Genomic DNA, 19,353 nt, shown 5'->3' with positions numbered 1-19,353 from the left:
GTTATGGAAAGCATGACCAAGCAATCACTAGTCCTCTGTCTATGGGTGCAGGTCTCCCATAGCCTCCAGGAGGCAACAGTGGTCCCAGGAAGGGCTCACCTAGGAGCCCTTAACCTTTAGGGTCTTACCTTCCCTTCTTCAAGCCTCGGCATGGAAGTCCAGTTGCCATAAGCCTTCCTAGATTTTGCTCTCAACCCAACAGAGCTCCAGGTTCTATCTGTGTGCAAAGCCACATCATCTGTTTGCCTGATCAGAACTTTGTGGGCAGGATCAGGGGTGTGAGCTTCCTTCCTGATGCACAGAAAAGCAGAAGAAGACTGGTGAGGAATTGCCTCATGCCTAAATGAATCATTCTGGATATGGAAGGGTAGAAGGTGAGAAGAAGCAGGGGGAGAGATGACAGTGGCATACACTAAACTTTAGCCATGGAGATGGTATGAAGTCATACTGGTGGGGGGCAGGGCACATGTTGCAGGAGACCTGCCTAGATATTTAAAGTCAGAAATCCTTGTGGGGGCTCACACCTGTAACCCTAGCTACTCAGGAGGCTGGGATCTGAGGATCATAGTTCAAAGCCAGCCCAGGCAGGAAAGTCTGTGGCATCCTTACTTATAGTTAGCAAGCAAAAAGAGAAAGGCAGTGCTGTGGCTCAAATGACTGCCTTGAGCAGAGAGGTGCTCTGTATTGACATCACAAACAAGAGTCACCAGCATGGCTAATCTAAATGGAGAAAAGGGACCTGAGCACATTAAGCTCCACTGCCAGTGAGAGGTTGTTGTGCTATTGTAAGTCTGATTTCTATCACAAGTAAGTGAGTGATTGATTTCCCATCACACATTTCCCAAGGATTATCTATTTTAAGGAAAACAAACAAGCAAGCAAAGATCCTGCTTTGATCACTCCTGTCAGGCTAGAAGAGATGTTGGAGGCTGGAAAGAATGTGACTTTGTGGGTTGCTCTTTTTTCACACATAAAACTTTGCACTTAGGAACTGTAAACAGAGTAAATAATGTAAGTCCCTGTTTTGTCTTTTTAATTCTTAAAATGACAAACCACAGGAAGTTCTTTGTCTCCACTTACTTCTGGTGAACACTTTTGCAAGAGACTGTTCTCATATTTATAATGAAGATCTTTTCATAAGTGACTGGATCCATCCAGTGTAGTGGTACATGACTATAATCCTATAGAGGTTAAGGTAGGATTATGACTTTGAGGCCAGCCTGGGCTATGTAGCTAAAACTGTCTCAATTCGCACTTGCGCGCGCGCGCACACGCACACACACACACACACACACACACACACACACATACACACACACACACACACACACACAGACCAAAACAAAACAAAACCACATAGGCTTAGGCCTATGTGGCTCACACCTGTAATTATGGCTATTCAGGAAGCTGAGATCTGAGGATTGCAGTTGGAAGTCAGCCTGGGCAAGAAATTCCATGAGGCTCTTATTTCCAATAAACCACTAGAAAACCGGAAGTGGCGCTGTGGCTCAAGCGGTAGTGTGCTTGCCTTAAGCTGAAGAGTGCAAGGACAGCTCCCAAGCCCAGAGTTCAAGCCCCATTACTGGCACAAAAAGCAAAAACAAAAACGAAAAAACCTAACCGTGTCTTTTTCTTTTCTTACAGGATACCCAAAGCAGAGGACCACTGCTCCTCGAAATGGGTTTGCATCCAAGCCTGACCTGCAGGCCCGAGAGGCAGAACGGCAGCTGGTCCAACGGCTGAAGGACAGGTGTGAGCGGCAGGCGCGGCAGCTCAGCCTGGTCCAGGGCGAGCTGAGGAGGGCCATCTGTGGCTTCGACGCCCTGGCTATATCCACTCAGCATTTCTTTGGAAAGGTGAGAACACATTCATGAATGCCACAGGGTTTCTTCTTTCCCCAAAGAGGGTGATGGTGCTGGCTATTGGGAGTCAGAGTGTAGTTTGAGTTTGGGGTAGAATTGAACTTGGATTTTCAGAAGTCATCCGAAGCTCCCGCAGCATTGTAGGGCATGGGAACCAAGTTTATACTTCAAAGATACTAGTTTGGGAACAGTAATAAACAACCACTATCCTTACAGAGGAGATGTGTGTGTGTGTGTGAGTGTGTGTGTGTGTGTGTGTGTGTGTGTGTGTAAGAGAGAGAGAGAGAGAGAGAGAGAGACAGACAGACAGACAGACAGAGACAGAGACAGAGACAGAGGGGAAGGGTGGGGGAAGAAAAGATTACACCTGAGCATGTTTGAAGATGGGATTGATGGAGGAAACGGAGCATGGGCTGTTCATTCTCAAGGGCAGATGGGCAGATGCTGGCATTTCTGCTCACGTCCCATGAAAGCCAGTCAGGGCCACAACACTGATGAAAAAGGGATGTACAGTCCAGGGGCTTCCAGAAGGCCCTTGTTCACATTTCAGAAAGCAGATGGGGTAAGATGAGGCTCCTTTGTATCTTCAGTTTCTCTGAAAATACAAAGAGTGTTGCTCTATTGTGAGGGAATGTCTGGGGCTCCTGAGAACTGCTGGACACTCCGTCTGTGATTAGACATGGGCCTTTAAAACCTCCCAGTTTCTCACTATCACCAGGCCCTGGCAAAGCCGGGCGGGCATCTGACTGTCTTAGCACTCCAGTTTTAGGTTCTTGGGGGTAGGGAGGTGAAAAGAAAGATTAACCTAGAATATGTAAATAGTATAGATAGGTTGGTGCATATTTTTGTTGCTATAACAGAATACCCAAGACTGGGTAATTGATTTAAAGAGAAGATTCATTTTGGACACACAGATCTGGAGACTAGAAAGTCAAAAGCTTGGTAGCGTGCACTAGTTTAGATCAGAGCTGTGTGTGGAGAGAGGGGACAAAGGAACCCAGTCCCTTTGTAGCAACCAATTCTTTCAAGAGCTCAAATGGTAGAGAGCCAGCTTTGAAACAAAAAGCCAAGCAAGAGCTCAAGGCCCTGAGTTCAGCACACATACACACAGAGGGCTAATTTAGTCCCCCAAGAAGGAATCTAGTCTTGAAATAAAGATACTAATTTGTCATAATGACCCCATCTCCCAATGCTAACACGTCCACTGCCAAATTTTAACATGAACTGTGAGAAAGTGTAACCACACCTCAACCATCCAAAGAGCAAGCATTGTGGGTTTCACTGGTGAGTCTTCTGGGAGACAGTACAAAGTGAACCAAAGGTTCACTGACTAATTGAAACAAGAGAAACAGAAGAATATTAAATAGCACCCTGTCCACTGGATTCTTCTTTTATCTACTGAACCTTGAAGTAGCGGGGAGTCTTCCCTTTTTTGTATCTTTACCCCTCTCCTTGTGCTCTCTAATATAGAAGCGTGAGTTAAGGTTTTTGTAATAATTTTGTTTTAATTTTTGTGCCAGTACTTGGGCTTGAACTCAGGGCCTCACAATTTGGCTTTGCTTTTTTGCTCAAGATTATGGCTCTACCACTTAAGTAGCAGCTTCACTTCTGATGTTTTGCTGACTAATCAGAGATAAGAGTCTCTTAGATTTATCTGCTCCATCTAGCATTGAACTATAGTCCTCAGATCTTAGCCTCCTAAATAGCTAGGAATATAGGCATGAGCCACTGGTACCTGGTTTCTCATACTTCTTGTTGTGTTTTGTTGAAAGATTTCAACAGAAGGAGCCATTTATCAATGTCTTGTTGTAAAGACTGACAAGTTAAATAGCACCAAAATTTTCAGCCTCCTTCCCAACCAAACTTTAATAACAAGAATAAATTACCAGTGTGGATTTAAATCTTTCTTTCTGGTCTAGTCATGTTGTTGTCAATCATGAGTGACAAGTGCCCATACTCCACTTCCTGCAAGGATTAAACGTCTATACCCATTTTTGAGGTACCAAAGAAGCTTGACTTGCCACAGTAAAATAGACACCTTCCTTTTTGGAGAAAGAATGGCATGGCTTGTCCATCTGATGCATATTTCCCATGGCCTGTCCAGCCTACAATAGAGACAAAACTAGCATTCACTTGAGTTCAGTAATCACCGTCCCACTGCTCTGCCCACCATGACCTTTTCACCCATCACCCATGGAACCATACCAACCCCTTGATGAAGCTTTCAGGTAGGAAGGTATGTCAGTGGGCACTGAATGGACATTAGCTATTATATATTGTGCTTTACAAGTCAGAACCTCTGGACCACTTATGGTATTATGGCAGGTGACTTACAGTGTCAATATTAAGGGTTGGTTCCCCATAGTTTTACATTTCTGTGCCTGAGACAAACTCATTTGGATCATGAACTGTGAGCTTAATTTCTCTCTAGAATGTCCCTGGCTCCTACATCAGAGACTCAAAAGGTCTAATAGGTAAGCTAGGCACTGATGGCTCTTGCCTGTAATCCTACCTGCTCAGGAGGCTGAGATCCTAGGAAGTTCAATGTTTGAAGCTATCCAGACAAGAAAATTTAATTATCTTCAATGAACCATCAACCATTGGTATATCCATAACCATTGGTTATCTCCAGTTAACCATCAAAAAGTTGTAAGTAGAACTGTGCCGCAAGCAGTAGATGGCTATCCCTGAACAAAGAAATTAAGGGATAGTGCTCAGGCCCTGAGTTTAAGTCCAGTACTGGCATGAAAAAAAAGGTCTAGCAAGTGATCTGTAGGCATCTCCTCCCTACAACAGAGCAGTGTTTTGCATCATCTGTCAGCAAGATGGATCTGGACATGTTTTGCTTTGACTTCCCAGTCAATCACAACCACCAACTCCACACAGGCATCAGACAGGACTGTGGTGCTCCACCCCCCCCCCATACTGTGCATCCTTTCCTGTCTTCCTGATTCCTGCTCTGTTTCCAGATAAATCCAGGGGTGAGAGGAGGCACATGGTCTAAACATACACACACACACACACACACACACACACACACACACACACACACACACACACACACACAGAGTCTCTAATTAGCCAGATGTCAGTGGTTCACCCTATTATCCTGGCCACTCAAAAGGCTGAGATCTGTGAAGCCAGCCTAATGGGAAAGTCTTATCTCTCAATTAACCAGCAAAAAGCCAGAAATGGAGCTGTGGCGCAAGCACTAGAATGCCAACCTTGAATGAAAAAGCTAAGGGACATGCCCAGGCCCTGAGTTCAAGCCTCAATACACATGTGCACACACACACACACACACACACACACACACACACAAGTCTCTACTTGAGCAGCAGCCTCCACACAAGTTGTCAGGTGTTTGGTCTTTCAGCAACACCACTGTAGACCAGGAATTCTGAGTGGGACTCCAGACATAGAGGCAGATGCCTTGGAACCTCTAATAGTGGTCTTCTGAGAATCAAGGACCAGGCAGCCTGAGGGGCCCATGTTATTGTGTGGAAAACAGATGGCCTATCCTGAGAAAAATGATCAGCCATGAGGAAGTATACCCAGTCTTCTGTGATTAGAAGACCTACCAGAACTCCATCCATTAAGGAGTCCACATGTGCCATTTTTACTTTGTACTGTCTTCATCCAGAGATCATGGAGGAGTAAGAAGAGGTTCATGGTTAGCCAGGTATAGCTGCCACCCATGCCTCCACCCAGCAGTGGGGGTCAGGAGCAAGTCCCTGCCCCTTGTGAGCCTTGTGAGCCTGAAAATAACAACATCATCCTCACTGGGCTCCCCACGGCTGAGTGCCCTCTGACCTCTTTAAGAGTCTCAACTTACACCTGAAATAGGATGAGAGTTCTTCACCAGGATATTATGTTGATGTATCAAGTTAATGCACAAAGCCACTAGGAGCAAATACTCAATAAACCTTATCTGAGCACAAGGAAATCAAACAAGACATATTGTAAGAACTCTACTCTCAAACAGGTTTAGACACAGAAGAATTTATTAGTCCATATAAAGGGAACACTCAGTCTAAGACACTTGGGATTTATGTTACAGATCAAACATTCCTCATGGGAAAATCTAAACTTTGGGAAGTGGGGGTGTGGCTCAGTGTCATATAACCATACTTGAGCAAATAAACAAGCAAAGCAGTACCAGCACGAAAAAAAGACCAGCATGAAAGAAGGAAGGAAGGAAGGAAGGAAGGAAGGAAGGAAGGAAGGAAGGAAGGAAGGAAGGAAGGAAGGAAATAGAAAGAGAGGGAGGGAGGGAAGGAAGGAGGGAGAGAAAGAGAAGAGAAGAAACAGGAAAATCTGAACTTTGAAATATTCAAAACTCTGGCAAGTTTTGAGTATTGACAGGACACAAGTGAATATTTAGTGTCAAGGCACACTAAAATTATCATGTAAAGTTACTTTCAGCTTATAAATAGAGGTTTACATGAAATATTAGTGAACTTCATGTTTAGATTTGGATTTTGCCCCCAACTCATATGTATAAATAGAAAACAAAAACAAAAACAACAATAATAATAACACCTGAAACCCAGAATAATCTGAAACATTTCAAGTAAGAGATGCTTCTCCTGTACATTGAGAGTTTGCCCTAGAATCTGATTTAAGAATAGAAATGTGTTTAAGAATAGAAATAAATTTTTCTACTCTAGCTTTTCAATTGTTCTTGTATTTGTTTTCCTGAGTGTGCTGGACCTTTAAGGACATGCTAGAAATAAGTCTCCTCACTAGAGAAAAGCATAAAAATCCAGATACGAATCTTCCATTGTGTCCTCACACTTAAAGCCCCTGACAGAGAGGCTGTGAAAGCTGTCAGCCCCAACACAGCTCCAACCCAGCATCCAGAGACAAATCTAAGATGCCACCTTGAGGTGCTAACTTGGCCTCATGCTTACTCTAGCCCCGGGCAGCTCTGCCCATACAATTAAACATGTTCCGCAGTAAGCCAAGCAGACCTGCCAAAATCTGTGGTCCCAGACTGCCGGGTAGTGTAGCAATGAGTGTGGCGGTCTGGGAATCACACTTTGCAAAGTCCAGTGATTTGAATCTTTTTCTTCTGTGTAGTCATTGGGAACGCTACTCTCTAGCTACCCCTGGTGGTCAATCCATAAAACAACCTAGACACTGGTCCTGTTGTACAAATCAGTGTTTCACCTTGCAGCCAGCGTCAGGTTTTATATTTGCTTCATATGGGGTGGCATTTATTTTCACATTATTTTAATGAGATTAATTATATTTATTTGATACATTTTTATGCTGAATCTTTTTCATTTTATCATTGTTATGAATGTGGTGGTAGATGATCACTATGTTTTAGTTATTATTAAGTACTTTAGGCAGAAAGGTATACAATGTCAAGAACTTCCCTATTTGTGTATAAATACTGGGGTCTGAATTCAAGACCTGTTTTTCACTCATGGCTTGCAGTCTAACAGTTGAGCTACACATCCAATTCTGGCTTTTGCTAGTTAATTGGATATAAAAGTCTCTCAGATTTATCTGCCCTAACTGGCTTCACACTGAGATCCTCAGATCTCAGCCTCCTGGGTAGCTAAGATTATTGGCATGAGCCACAGGCACCTGGCCATGTCAACCATTTCTATACAGTCTTAGCCTTCTATTACTATTACAAAATATCTGATGACATCAGCTTATCAAGAGAAAGTATTAACATTGGCTCATAATTTTGGATATTCCAGGCCACACTTGACTGACCCTATTGCTTTGGCCCTGTAGTGAGGAAGCATATCACAGGAGTGTGGTCAAGTAAAGCCACTCATCCTGCAAGTCAGGGAGTAAACAGAGGAAGAAGGGACCAGAGACCTACATTTCCCTTGCCCAGTTACCTGAAGACCTCCCATTAGGCCCTCTCTCTTTTAAAAGTCCCATCATCTTCCAATAACAGCACTCTGGGACCAAGCCTTTAACACACAGGCTTTGGTGGTACATTCCAGAGCCAAACTATAACGTGTTTTCCAATCTTAATAGTTAATCATGAGCTGGTGCTGCTGGCTCACACCTGCAATTCTAGTTACTCAGGAGGCTGAGATCTGAGGATCATGGTTCAAAGCCAGCCCAGACAGGGAAGTCCATAAGACTCTTATCTCCAGTTAACCACCAGAAAACTGGAAGTGGAGCTGTGGCTTAAAGTGGTAGAGTGCTAATCTTGAGCAGAAAATTTCACGGGCTTTTAATATAGAAACATGGAAAGAACAACAGCTAAATTCTTTTTATCTGTATATAACACAGCCTACCACTTTCTCTTTATATGTTTTGCTCTTGTTGTTAGCTTGACCTCTCTCTCTCTCTCTCTCTCTCTCTCTCTCTCTCTCTCTCTCTCTCTCTCTCTCTCTCTCTCTCTCTCTCTCTCTCTCTCTCTCTCTCTCTCTCTCTCTCTCTCTCTCCCACCTATATTCTTCACATACATTATTTGGTGTATTCTGGGGCTTGAACTCAAGACCTTGCACTCTACCTTAGTTTTTAACATCTCAAGACACAGGCACTCTACCACTTGAGCCACATCTCCACTTCTGGATTTTTACTGATTCATTGGAGGTAAGAGTCTTATGGACTTTTTTGCCTAGGCTGTCTTGGAATTGAGATCCTCAAATCTCAGCCTCCTATACAGCTAGGATTATAAGAGTAAATCACAGGCAGGCCAAGAGGAAAGTTTTTATGTCCACTAGGCAGAGAACTTTCTGCTTCTGAGGTTTCCCTGAGTAGGGGTTCTTGGAGTGGTAATTACATTTGATCAGATTTGGAAGCACTCATTAGGCTCTTAGTGGTCTCCAGATTCTCAAAAGGGCCATATAATTACAGTGCTTTGCACCCCCACCACCTTATAAACACTGCGATTATCTTTTCTTCCAAGAAAAATGACTAAAGATAATGGAAGCCTCTAGGTTGACATTTCTGAGAATGCTGTAGGAATGTTGGTAAAGTCATAAGGAAGTAGCAAGGAAATCTGGTGCCTTCCATGATAGTTGCTCTTAAAGAATGCCAGAACATTGTAGAAGTGACCCTGAAATGGGCCTGGAATGTCAAGTACAGAAAACATCTTGCCAAGTGGAAAGTAGAATGGAAAAAAGTACAAAGTCACCTCAACATTTATGGAAGAACCCAAATTCTAGACTCTGATAAAACCCAACTTTATTGATGACAATATAAATTTCATGATAATGTACAGTATAATACTAACCAGTACTTGACTAAGGTACAAACAGATCACCCTCGTTCAACTCCTTCAACTTTGTGTCATAAATGGCATGTTTTCTCATGAAACATTCTTTGGAAATAGGTGGACACCCTCCCTTTTTTGTAGCAGTACTGGAGCTTGAACTCTGGGCCTAGGCATTGTTTTGTATCTTTTTCTACTCAAGTATGGTGCTTTACCACTTGAGCCACAGCTCCAATTCTGGCATTTTGCTGGTTAACTAAAGATCAGAGTCACAGAATTTTCTGCCTGAGGTTAGCTTTGAACTGCAATCCCAGATCTTAGTCTCCTGAGAGGCTGGGATTATAGGTATGTGCTACTGGCAACTGGAAGACAGACCCTTTGGAAGACAAATGAAACATGAATTTCACCAACCACTTTGAAAACTTAGCCTGCAGGCTTTCATCAGACCAAGATAGGCAGTCCATTAAAACTAGTTATAGAAAACATGGATGACTTCCAAATATTCTGGAGTGTGGAATTCATGGTAGGCTTCCTGAAGACCAGAGAGAGCAGAGTAAGGCATGGCCAGCTTGTCACAGGCCAGCTATCTAACCTTAGTGGACCTATTGCCTCCTATAGATACAATCTCTACTTAAATGTCACTTTGTTTTTTTAATTTTGTTATTATATTTAAGTACAAATAAATATCATAATAAATGACATCATAATAAATGTCACTCCCTTCTATCATTCTACCCATCTGTGCCAACCCCACTCATCCTCACAATGTACCTGATTCCATTTTTACATGTGTACATTGAATATTACAACTGCATTCACCACCCTTCCTCTTTCCATTCATCTACTACCCTCTCTCTCACCTCATGCCTCTGACACCTGAAGTTCTTAAAAATCAAGTAATACTGCAGTGAATATGGTTGTGCTGGTAGCTTTAGTGTGGCCTTGTTTGTGGTCTATTGGATAAATGCCCAGGAATGGGATTGCTGAGTCAGAGGGAAGCTAGCATACTGTTTTCCAGAGTATTGGAATAAGTTTTACAATATCATCAACATGTAGTAGCATTCCCTTTTGGCTACATCCTGCCAGCATCTGTTATTGTTAGTTTTCTTGATAATGGCCATTCTAACTGAGGTGAGGTGGAATCTCATTGTTGTTTTGATTTACATTTCTTTTATGGCCAGAGATGTTGAACATTTCTTCATATGTCCTCAATTCTTACTTCTTCTTTTGAGAAGTCTCTCTTTAAGTCTTTATCTCATTTATTAATTGAGTTGATGTTTCTTTGAGGGTTTTTGGGGGGGTTCATTTTTTTTGGTCGGTTGTGGGGCCTGAACTCTGGGCCTGGGTGCTGTCCCTGAGCTCTTCAGCTCAAGGCTAGTGCTCTACCACTTGAGCCAGAGCACCACTTCTGGTTTTCTGAGTGGCTTATTGGACGCTCCTGCTCAGGCTGGCTTTGAACCGTGATCCTCAGATCTCAGCCCCCTGAGTAGCTAGGATTACAGGTGTGAGCCACCAGCACCTGGCTAGGGAGTTCATTTTTTGAGCTATAAATATATTTTGGATATGAGGCCCTTGTCTGATCATAGTTAGTAAGAATCTTCTCCTATTCTGTGGGCTTTCTCTTTTATCTTGCCAACCATGTCCTTTCCCATGCAGAAATTCTACAGTTTGTTGCAGTCCTTTGTCCAGTCTTTCTTTGATCTGTTGTGCTTCTAGATCTTTACTTAGGACATTTCAACACATGCCTAGGATCCCTAGTGTTCCCTCTATACCTTCCTGAAACACTTACATGGTATCTGGCCTTACATTGAAGTCTGGTAGGGAAAACAAATATGAGGCTTCAACAGTAGAATAATAATCCAGGGAAGATGTAAGAAGGATCAGAGGCCTGCAGGTCTTCAGAAAAAGGAGACATGTCCTGGGGGCTCAGTTCTGGACATAACAGTTACATGCCTTGAGGAGAGGAGGGTTAATAGGTATAAAATACCTGAATTATAACCCATGCACCCAGCATGCCAGCCAAACAATGCATGCATAGAGATCAGAAAACTGCAATGTTAGTGCAAGAACTTAGGGACTGTATGTGTGTACAGCTCAGAAATGTTTCTCCCTTTCAGTAAATCTTTGGAACTGAACATTTCCTGTACCTGTGACCCCTAAAGGTCTGAATGAGTATAAAGTGCCACCTGTAGGGTTGGAGCATTTCTCCCCAAGTAGACCCCTAACTCAAATGTCCCCTGTGCTTTTAGAATTCAGACAATAAAATATTGGATTTCAACAGGAACTAGAACACTAGCCTTGAGGGGGGAAAAAAAGCACAGGGACAAAGCCCAGAGTTCAAGCCCTAGGACTGGCACAAGAAGTAAATAAATTAATAAATAAACAAATAAAAGTCTTGGATTTCATCCCACATCCCAGGGATGTTCCAGTGTCTCTTGTCTTCTCCTAGAATGCTGGAGTGAATCTGAACTGCTGTTATCTAAGTCTACTGCTGAGTGGCAAGGCAGAAATGATTACAAATGCCAGGACCAGACAGTAGATGGACAGGATTCAGAATAAGGGAGTCCCTAATAAAGACAGCCAGGTTTTCTTGTTTCCTCTGTTTAGTGAAGACTGATATCCTCCCATCTGCCAGAGGTGAAGCCAGTGTTTGTCCCATAGAGAAGTGGAAATGGCGCCATCTACAGGCCATTTTTTGGAAATGAAATTATGTCCATGGGGGCAAGTCAAGAGCCAAGGAAACTGCACATAAAGCCAACATGGGTCTCCTCCCGCTTTTCACTAATGGCCGAACCACCCACCTGCTTATTTCACAAACTTAATTGCAACTAGGTTTGAAATTAAAAACACAGCTTCCTTTCTTTTTTTCCTTGTATTCCCTAGAATCAAATTACTAAGGCAGCAAAGAATAAGATTTATGTGGTGCATTGCAAGCAGCTGGCCTATGATATAATCCATACAAGCAATTATGCATTGCACAAAGCCTGAAGTGGGGCCGATCTATATGTGTAATTTAGTCCCTGGGGAGAATGAAAGCCCATCACTTCTGCCCTCCCACAACTCTCAAAGGAAACATTTAAATCATAGAGTTGTGAAACCCTATTACCTGACAGTGTTCTCCTGGAAACAATGCCTTATCATAAAAAACAGGCTGATAAAAATAGATATGCACTGTTATTTCTCAAATCCTGTTTCAATAGCATTGCTCCAATTTTTGTTTCTGCCTGACATTCAGATCCAAAATTCTGTACTTGTTTTCAAAGTATGAGTGTGGCTATGCACCACGGCTCACACCTGTCAGCCTATCGGAGGATTATGATTCAAAGCCAGTCCTGGCAGGAAAGTTCTATAAGATTCTTATCTCCAGTAAACCAGCAAAAAGCCTAAAGTAGAGGTCTCAAGTCAAAGAATGCTGTCCTTCAATTTTAAAAGGTAAGGGACAGAGTCCAGGCCCTGAGATCAAGCCCCAATACCACACACACCACACACACACACACACACACACACACACACACACACACACACACACACACACACCAAAGTGTGAAAGTGGTAGAAAAGGAGGCAAGAAAACCAATGCAAGGGATGGGAGGAAGTGGCAGAGACTGTTGTGGATATTGATCTATTGTGAGTGGTTTGAATACACTGATAAAAGAGAAGTCATTAGAAATTACATTTTTAAGAACCCAACTCTATGTTCTCCACAAATCTATGAATAACCCAACTAACATAGGAAGATCCGATTAAAAATAAAGGGATGAGATGGGCACCAGTGGCTCACATCTGTAATCCTAGCTACTCAGGATCCTGAGATCTGGGGATCTCAGTTCCAAACTACCTTGGACAGCAAAGTCCATGACACTCTTATCTCCGATTAACTACCAAAAAGCTAGAAGTGCAGATGTGGCTCAAATGGTGAGTGCCAGCCTGGAGCAGAAAAGTCAAGTCAATGGAGTTCAAGCTCCAGTACTGGCACACGAAAAAAGTAAGGAATGGAGGAAGATATAGCACACTAACAAAGGACAACTGTGATCACTGTATTAATGTTAGACAAAGCAAACCTCAGAACACAGAAGATCATCAAAGACAAAGACAGGCATGATGTAACTTAAAGCAGATGGTTCAGTACAGTGTACACATGTATGAAAGGGTTATGATAAAATCTCTTTGTTTTTGTTTTTTGTTTTTTGTTTTTGCTGGTCCTGGGGCTTGAATTCTGGGCATGGGCACTGTCCCTGTGCTTTTGTACTTGAGGCTCATGTGCTACAACTTCAGCCACAGTTCTACTTCTGACTTGTAGTTTATTGGAACTAAGGGTTTCACAGACCTTCCTGCCTGGGCTGGCTTTGAACTACAATCTTCATATCTCAGCCTCCTGAGTAATTAGAATTATAAGCATAAGCCATTGGCATCCAGCTTGAAATTTTTAAGAATTGCAAGAAAGATTGTTTTAAAGGACTTAGAATGATGGTTTGTGCCTGTAATACCAGCTACTTGGGAGGCAGATATGGGAGGATTGCAGTTCAAGGGGGAGAAAGTTAGTGAGTCCTTATCTCAAAGAACAAGTGATATGTGATATGTCACGCCTATAATCCCAGCTAAATAGTAGGCATAAGTCAGAGGATCACAGTACAAGGCCAGCTCCACGCAGAAACACAAAGTCTATCTGAAAAATAAACTAAAAGTAAAATGGGCTGTAAGTGTGATTCAAGTGGTAGAGTACCTGCCTACCAATAATACAGAGCCCTGAGTTCAAATCCGTGGCATAAAAGAAAGGCTTTAAAAAAGTGAATTTTGGGGGCTGGGAAGGTAGCTCAGCGGTAGAGTGCATGCCTTGCAAGCATGAGGCCCTGGGTTCGATTCCTCAGCACCACATAAACAGAAAAAAGAAAAGCCGGAAGTGGCGCTGTGGCTCCAGTGGTAGAGCGCTAGCCTTGAGCTGAAGAGCTGAGGGACAGTGCCCAGGCCCAGAGTTCAGGCCCCATGACTGGCAAAAAAAAAAAAAAAAAAAAAAAGTGAATTTTTGAGAGGAAGGTATTAGAGTACTAGAAGAATATTAGGGGTGATGACCAACATATGTTATATATGCAGGTTTAGAAATGTTACAATGAAGCACACACATAACTTTTAAAAAAAAAGATGATAAAAAGCATAAAGTTAGTTACTATCTAAGGGGTTGACCAGGGTTGCAGGGAGACCGACAGTCCCCCAGAATACCACCTAGAAATGAACACTTTGCCTTTTGTTAGGTAATTGGATGAGGTGTTTATGCTTTGATCCCTGTAAAGACCAAAATCTTCTCTCATATGAAGATGCTTCAGCTATGGCAGTGGAGAGCAGGGTTCAAGACAATATGTCAAACTCGATTGAGCAAATACAGTGGCACTGGCTCCTTGCTGTGGATTTCTCTGTGCCCTAAATTTCCAGATCCTAGGTATGGATGGCAGCCGGGCTCGGGTTAATTATGTGGTTGGTCAGCTGACTGTCCCTCTGCTCTACAGCTGACCAGTACCCATTCATGGGAAGCCACATGCCATGCCCAAGGTGAGCCATGAAGAAAATCAGTAAGGGCCACAAGATGCTATGCTTCCCTCAGAAATAAAATCCTGAGCAAGTGTTGAGATTTAAGCTCTCCAGAATTTTGTTTTGGGCTCTACTGAGGGTCTCAAGACTTCATGGTTTCTAGGCACTTGAGCCAGCCCTCCAGCCCCAATATCTAGCTTTTTTTTTTACTTCCTAATGTGGCCACATTTTTTTTTCTCCTTCAGGTCATTGTATACATTATTGGTAGAATGTAGAATGACTTGGGGGGGGAGGGGTAATTAAGGGTTGAATTCAGGACCTAAGAGCTCTTCTTGAGCTTCTTTTGCTCCAGGCTAGTGTTCTACCACTTGAGCCACAGCTCCACTTCTGGCTTTTTTTTTTATAATTTAGTGGAGATAAGACTCTTACAGACTTTCCTGCTAGGCTGGCTTCAAATTGTGATCCTCAGATCTCAGCCATCTGAGTAGCTAGGATTATAAGGCATGAACACCAGCACCTTGCTTAGAATGACCCCTGTTTAATATGAAGACCCAACATACAAACTAAGTAAGTGACTCAAAAGTTCTCCATGGAGTTTTATGTCCAGGGAAATGGAGGACTCATTCTATTCTTTCTCTCTCGGTGAAAGCACCTGTAAGACCTGGGCAGTATAGGAGCAGCTATGAGATGACTCTGGAAAGGGATGTAGAACTGACAGGTGGGAAAGCACACGAGCCCCAAGTATCATAGAACTGATGGCAAATTTGTAAGTTTTTCTCTCCAAATTCCCTCGACTGGAGTCAGCACAGCTTGAAGCCTGGGAGCAGGCGCATGGATTGAGGGAGAAAGTCTCTGCATGAGTGATGCAGGAAAGGAAATGGCTACCACTCAGAGAGAGCTATAGACATCCCTTTTCTCCTTTCTCTTCATTCTCTCATTCTATAAGCATCCTGGCAGCAGGAACTACCCGAGCCTGGCTCTGGGGGAAGCAAACTTTCCTCTTCATGTGGACAAGCTGTGGCCCCAACAAGGTAGAGGAAATTCCCATTGTCTTCATCCTGTGGCTGCTCATCTACTTAGCACAGTTGTAAGAAGCACATAGCAGACCTGCATTCCTAAAGAGCTAGCTTTCTAGTTGGAAGGCTCACAAGAGACACCCCAGGGAACTAGAAGGAATGTGGGCAAGTGACCCCTTGTGGTTGTTAATGAACCCTGGGCTCACCCCTGATTTCCACTGACAGGAATCCCATTCTCCTAGTTCATATAGGCTGTGAGGATGGAAATGGAGAACAGGTCACCATCAGTGCCACACAGGCCACTGTGTAGTTCATATGCATTTCAAAGGTTTTGAAAATGGAACTGGCATTGGGGGTGTACAGCTGGCACTGGTTCTACCTGGTCAGCTGCCTGTTACTGCTTCTATGAAGAATGTATACAAGACCCAGAATCTCGTACAGTAAAATTTAGAATACTCACCACACCATCTGAAATTACACACCATACAGAGAACCAGAAAAATCTCAACAAAGACTTTTTATAGCAAAATCAGTCAATCAGCAGACAATAAAGTCAGGATGGCAAATGTTGCATTTATTTGACAAAGGTATTAAATGGAGTCATGGGTCTAGTGGTGGAGTGCCAGCCCATCAAGCCAAGCAAGCAGGAGGCCCTGATCAAACTCCAGTACTGTGAAGAAAGGAGGAGGAGGAGGAGGAGGAGGAGGAGGAGGAGGAGGAGGAGGAGGAGGAGGAGGAGGAGGAGGAGGAGGAGGAGGAGGAGGAGGAGGAGGAGGAGGGGAGGAAGAGGAGGAGGAGAAGAAGAAGGAGAAGAAGGAGAAGAAGGAGAAGAAGGAGAAGGAGAAGGAGAAGAAGGAGAAGAAGAAGAGGAAGAAGAGGAAGAAGAGGAGGAAGAAGAAGAAGAAGAAGAAGAAGAAGAAGAAGAAGAAGAAGAAGAAGAAGAAGAAGAAGAAGAAGAAGAAGAAGAAGAAGAAGAAGAAGAAGAAAAGAAGAAAAGAAGAAAAGAAAGAAAGAAGAAGCCGTTGCCACCAGACACTAGTGGCTCATGTCTATAATCCTAGCTATTCAGGAGGCTGAGATCTGAGGATTACAGTTTGAAGCCAGCCCAGACAGAAAAGTCCATGAGATTCATTACCAAAAATCCAGAAGTGGAGCTGTGGCTCAGGTTGTAGAGTACTAGCCCTGAGCACAAAAGCCCAAGGAGAGTGCCCTGAGGTCCTGAGTTCAAGCTCCAGGACACACACACACACACACACACACACACACACACACACACACACACACACACACACACACACACACACACACACACACACACACACACACAGTAAACTGGGGCAGCTATGTTAATGTTAAAATAAATGTAAATTTCAAATCAAAAAAAGAATTACGATAGAGGAATATTAATTACTTAATGAGGAAATGACAGATTCAACGCATTTGCTTCTAGCTACAGACCTCCAAAGTCCATTGAACAAAAAAATCTAGATGAGCTGAAAGGAGAATTACATGAATCTAAAACTATGCATGAAGATTTCATCTTTCTCAATAATAAATAGAAGCAGTAGTCCAAAAGTTCATAAAGAAAGGGGTGAGGGGGTAATCAGTATGACATTAGTGTTTTAAAATACTTGTGTAGTTACTTTTTCATCTCTATGACAAAATGACTGTTCTAGGATCAATGGAGAGTCAGAACAGCATGGTGAATGGGAGGGGGTGGAGGAGCAGGCTGTTTATCTCATGATGGGCAAGAAGCAGAGCGTGAGGAAGGTACTGGAGAGCAAAGACAGCAACCAGTGACTGACTCCTCCAAGCAGGTCCTAATTCCTAAACTTTCCAGAACCTCCCAAAATAGGTGAACCAGTTGGGGACAAAGGATTCAACACACAGGCTCTAGGCAATATTTCATATTCAATCCATAACAATATTTCAATCAACAACATTCTCTTCAAGTGCAGATGGACCATTCACCAAGACAGACCACATTCTGTGACAGAAAAACTCACAAAGACTTGGAGTTGGAAAATGCATGTTATTGGACAATGATGAAGCCAAACTAAAATCAATAATAGAAGGGTAAAAACAAAATCGTTAGGCATTTGGATGTTAAATAACACACTTCAAAATAAACCATGGGGCAAAAAAGAAGTCTCAAGGAAAATTAGATGATATTTGAACTGAAGGATGATGAATTTGTAGAATATGATGAAGTTAGTGCTTAGAAAGATATATACAACATGAATATCTACTAGTTTAAATATTTATAATAGAAAAACTCAAAATCTAAGCTTCTACCTGAAGAAAATAGAAAAATGAAAGCAAAACAAACCCAATGCAAGGAAAAGGAATAATAAAGATGGGGATGGGGAAATCAATTAAATTGAAAACAGAAAAAAAAAAAGTGAAGGAAAATCAATGAAACTAAATGCTGACCCTATGAAATGATCCAGAAAGTTCATAGGCCTATTCAAGACAAAGAAAAAGCCACAATCACTGTATCTGAAGAGAAACCGAGGTCATTCTTACAAACACTACAAGAGCTGCTGTTTCACCTAACAACGTGTGTGATTGTGAAGACATTATATTGATCAAAAGAACTGTTTCTACCGTATAATTCCATATACATGAGATTTTCCAAAGACAAATTTTCTAGGGCAGAAAACAGGTGAATAGTTATGAGGGCTTGGAAATAGGGAAGGAATGTGCGAAGGGAGATTTTTTAGAGTGAGATTGCTGTTTGGGTTGTCATGCTAATTTTGTGCATCTATACACACTTTTAATTTTCCAGAACTATGAGTAAACATACACACAGACACACAGACACATAGACACACAGACACACACTAAGGCAAAACCAGTGTTTGTGTCCATGGTTTAAATTTAATCTTTATAAAAGAAAAAAGATCACACAATTCATGGGGGGGGTTCTTAATGGCCTTTTGCTCTGACTCATTTGAGACTTACAGAAAAGGCAATGTATCAGTGATTTATGAGGTGGATTCTCACTCCTTCATGGGAACAGATTGCACATGAGGCAGGCTAGTACGAGGTACACATTGGAGGTGGATAGGTTCTGAGTATTTTCTGGTGTCCTCCTGTCCTCTGCAGTGTGGGGGACAAGCACATGAGCATCCCTCATGACAGCAGTGGCTACAGAACTTACGCTTCACTCTGAAAAGGCTGTTTTCTGTTACTATGTGAAATAAAAAGATGGGCATTGCCAAGCTCTGGTGGCTCATGCCTGTCAATCCTCACTACTCAACAGGCTGGAATCTCAGGATCGTGGTTCAAAGCCATCCTGGGCAGGAAAGTCTATGAGACTCTTATCTCCAATTGAACACCTAAAAAGCAGCAAGTAAAGATGTGGTTCAAGGGTGAGGGCACAAAAGCTCAGGGACAGCACCCAGGCCCTGAATTCAAGCCCCAGGACTGGCCCACGTGCCAAAAAATTGTTTTTGAAACTTTTTAAATACGTATTTTTAAAAATACATACTTAAAGGTTGGACAAATGGGATTGCATTAAGCTCCAGAGCTTCTGCATGGAAAAGAACATAGCTAGCAAGATCAATAGAAAGCCCACGGATTGGGAGTCTTCACTAGCCATACAATGGACAAGGGTCTCATATCTAAAATATACTTAGAACTCAAAAAATTAAATCCCCCAACAACAAATCCTCAAAGAAACAACAGCCCAATAAATAAATGGGCTAAAGACTTACAGAGAAACTTCTCTGAAGAGGAAAGAGGGATGGCCAAT

General features: G+C 42.6%; 1 protein-coding gene across 3 annotated transcripts in view; it reads left to right on the top strand.

The window, feature by feature from the left end:
* Mtus2 (microtubule associated scaffold protein 2) overlaps positions 1–19,353 on the top strand; it is a 577,850-nt gene that overhangs the window by 455,392 nt on the left and 103,105 nt on the right. For all 3 annotated transcript variants that reach the window (XM_070003044.1, XM_070003046.1, XM_070003043.1), the window contains one exon: positions 1,645–1,856. In XM_070003044.1, coding sequence (XP_069859145.1) covers positions 1,645–1,856 — 212 coding nt within the window. The remainder of the gene's footprint in view (positions 1–1,644; positions 1,857–19,353) is intronic.

Source organism: Dipodomys merriami, unplaced genomic scaffold, assembly GCF_024711535.1.
Source record: "Dipodomys merriami isolate MVZ:Mamm:240054 unplaced genomic scaffold, mDipMer1.0.p SCAF_6, whole genome shotgun sequence".
NCBI classification, from domain to species: Eukaryota; Metazoa; Chordata; class Mammalia; order Rodentia; family Heteromyidae; genus Dipodomys; species Dipodomys merriami.
Note: the sequence above shows the minus strand (reverse complement) of the source record. Positions and strands in the feature narration are given on the sequence as shown.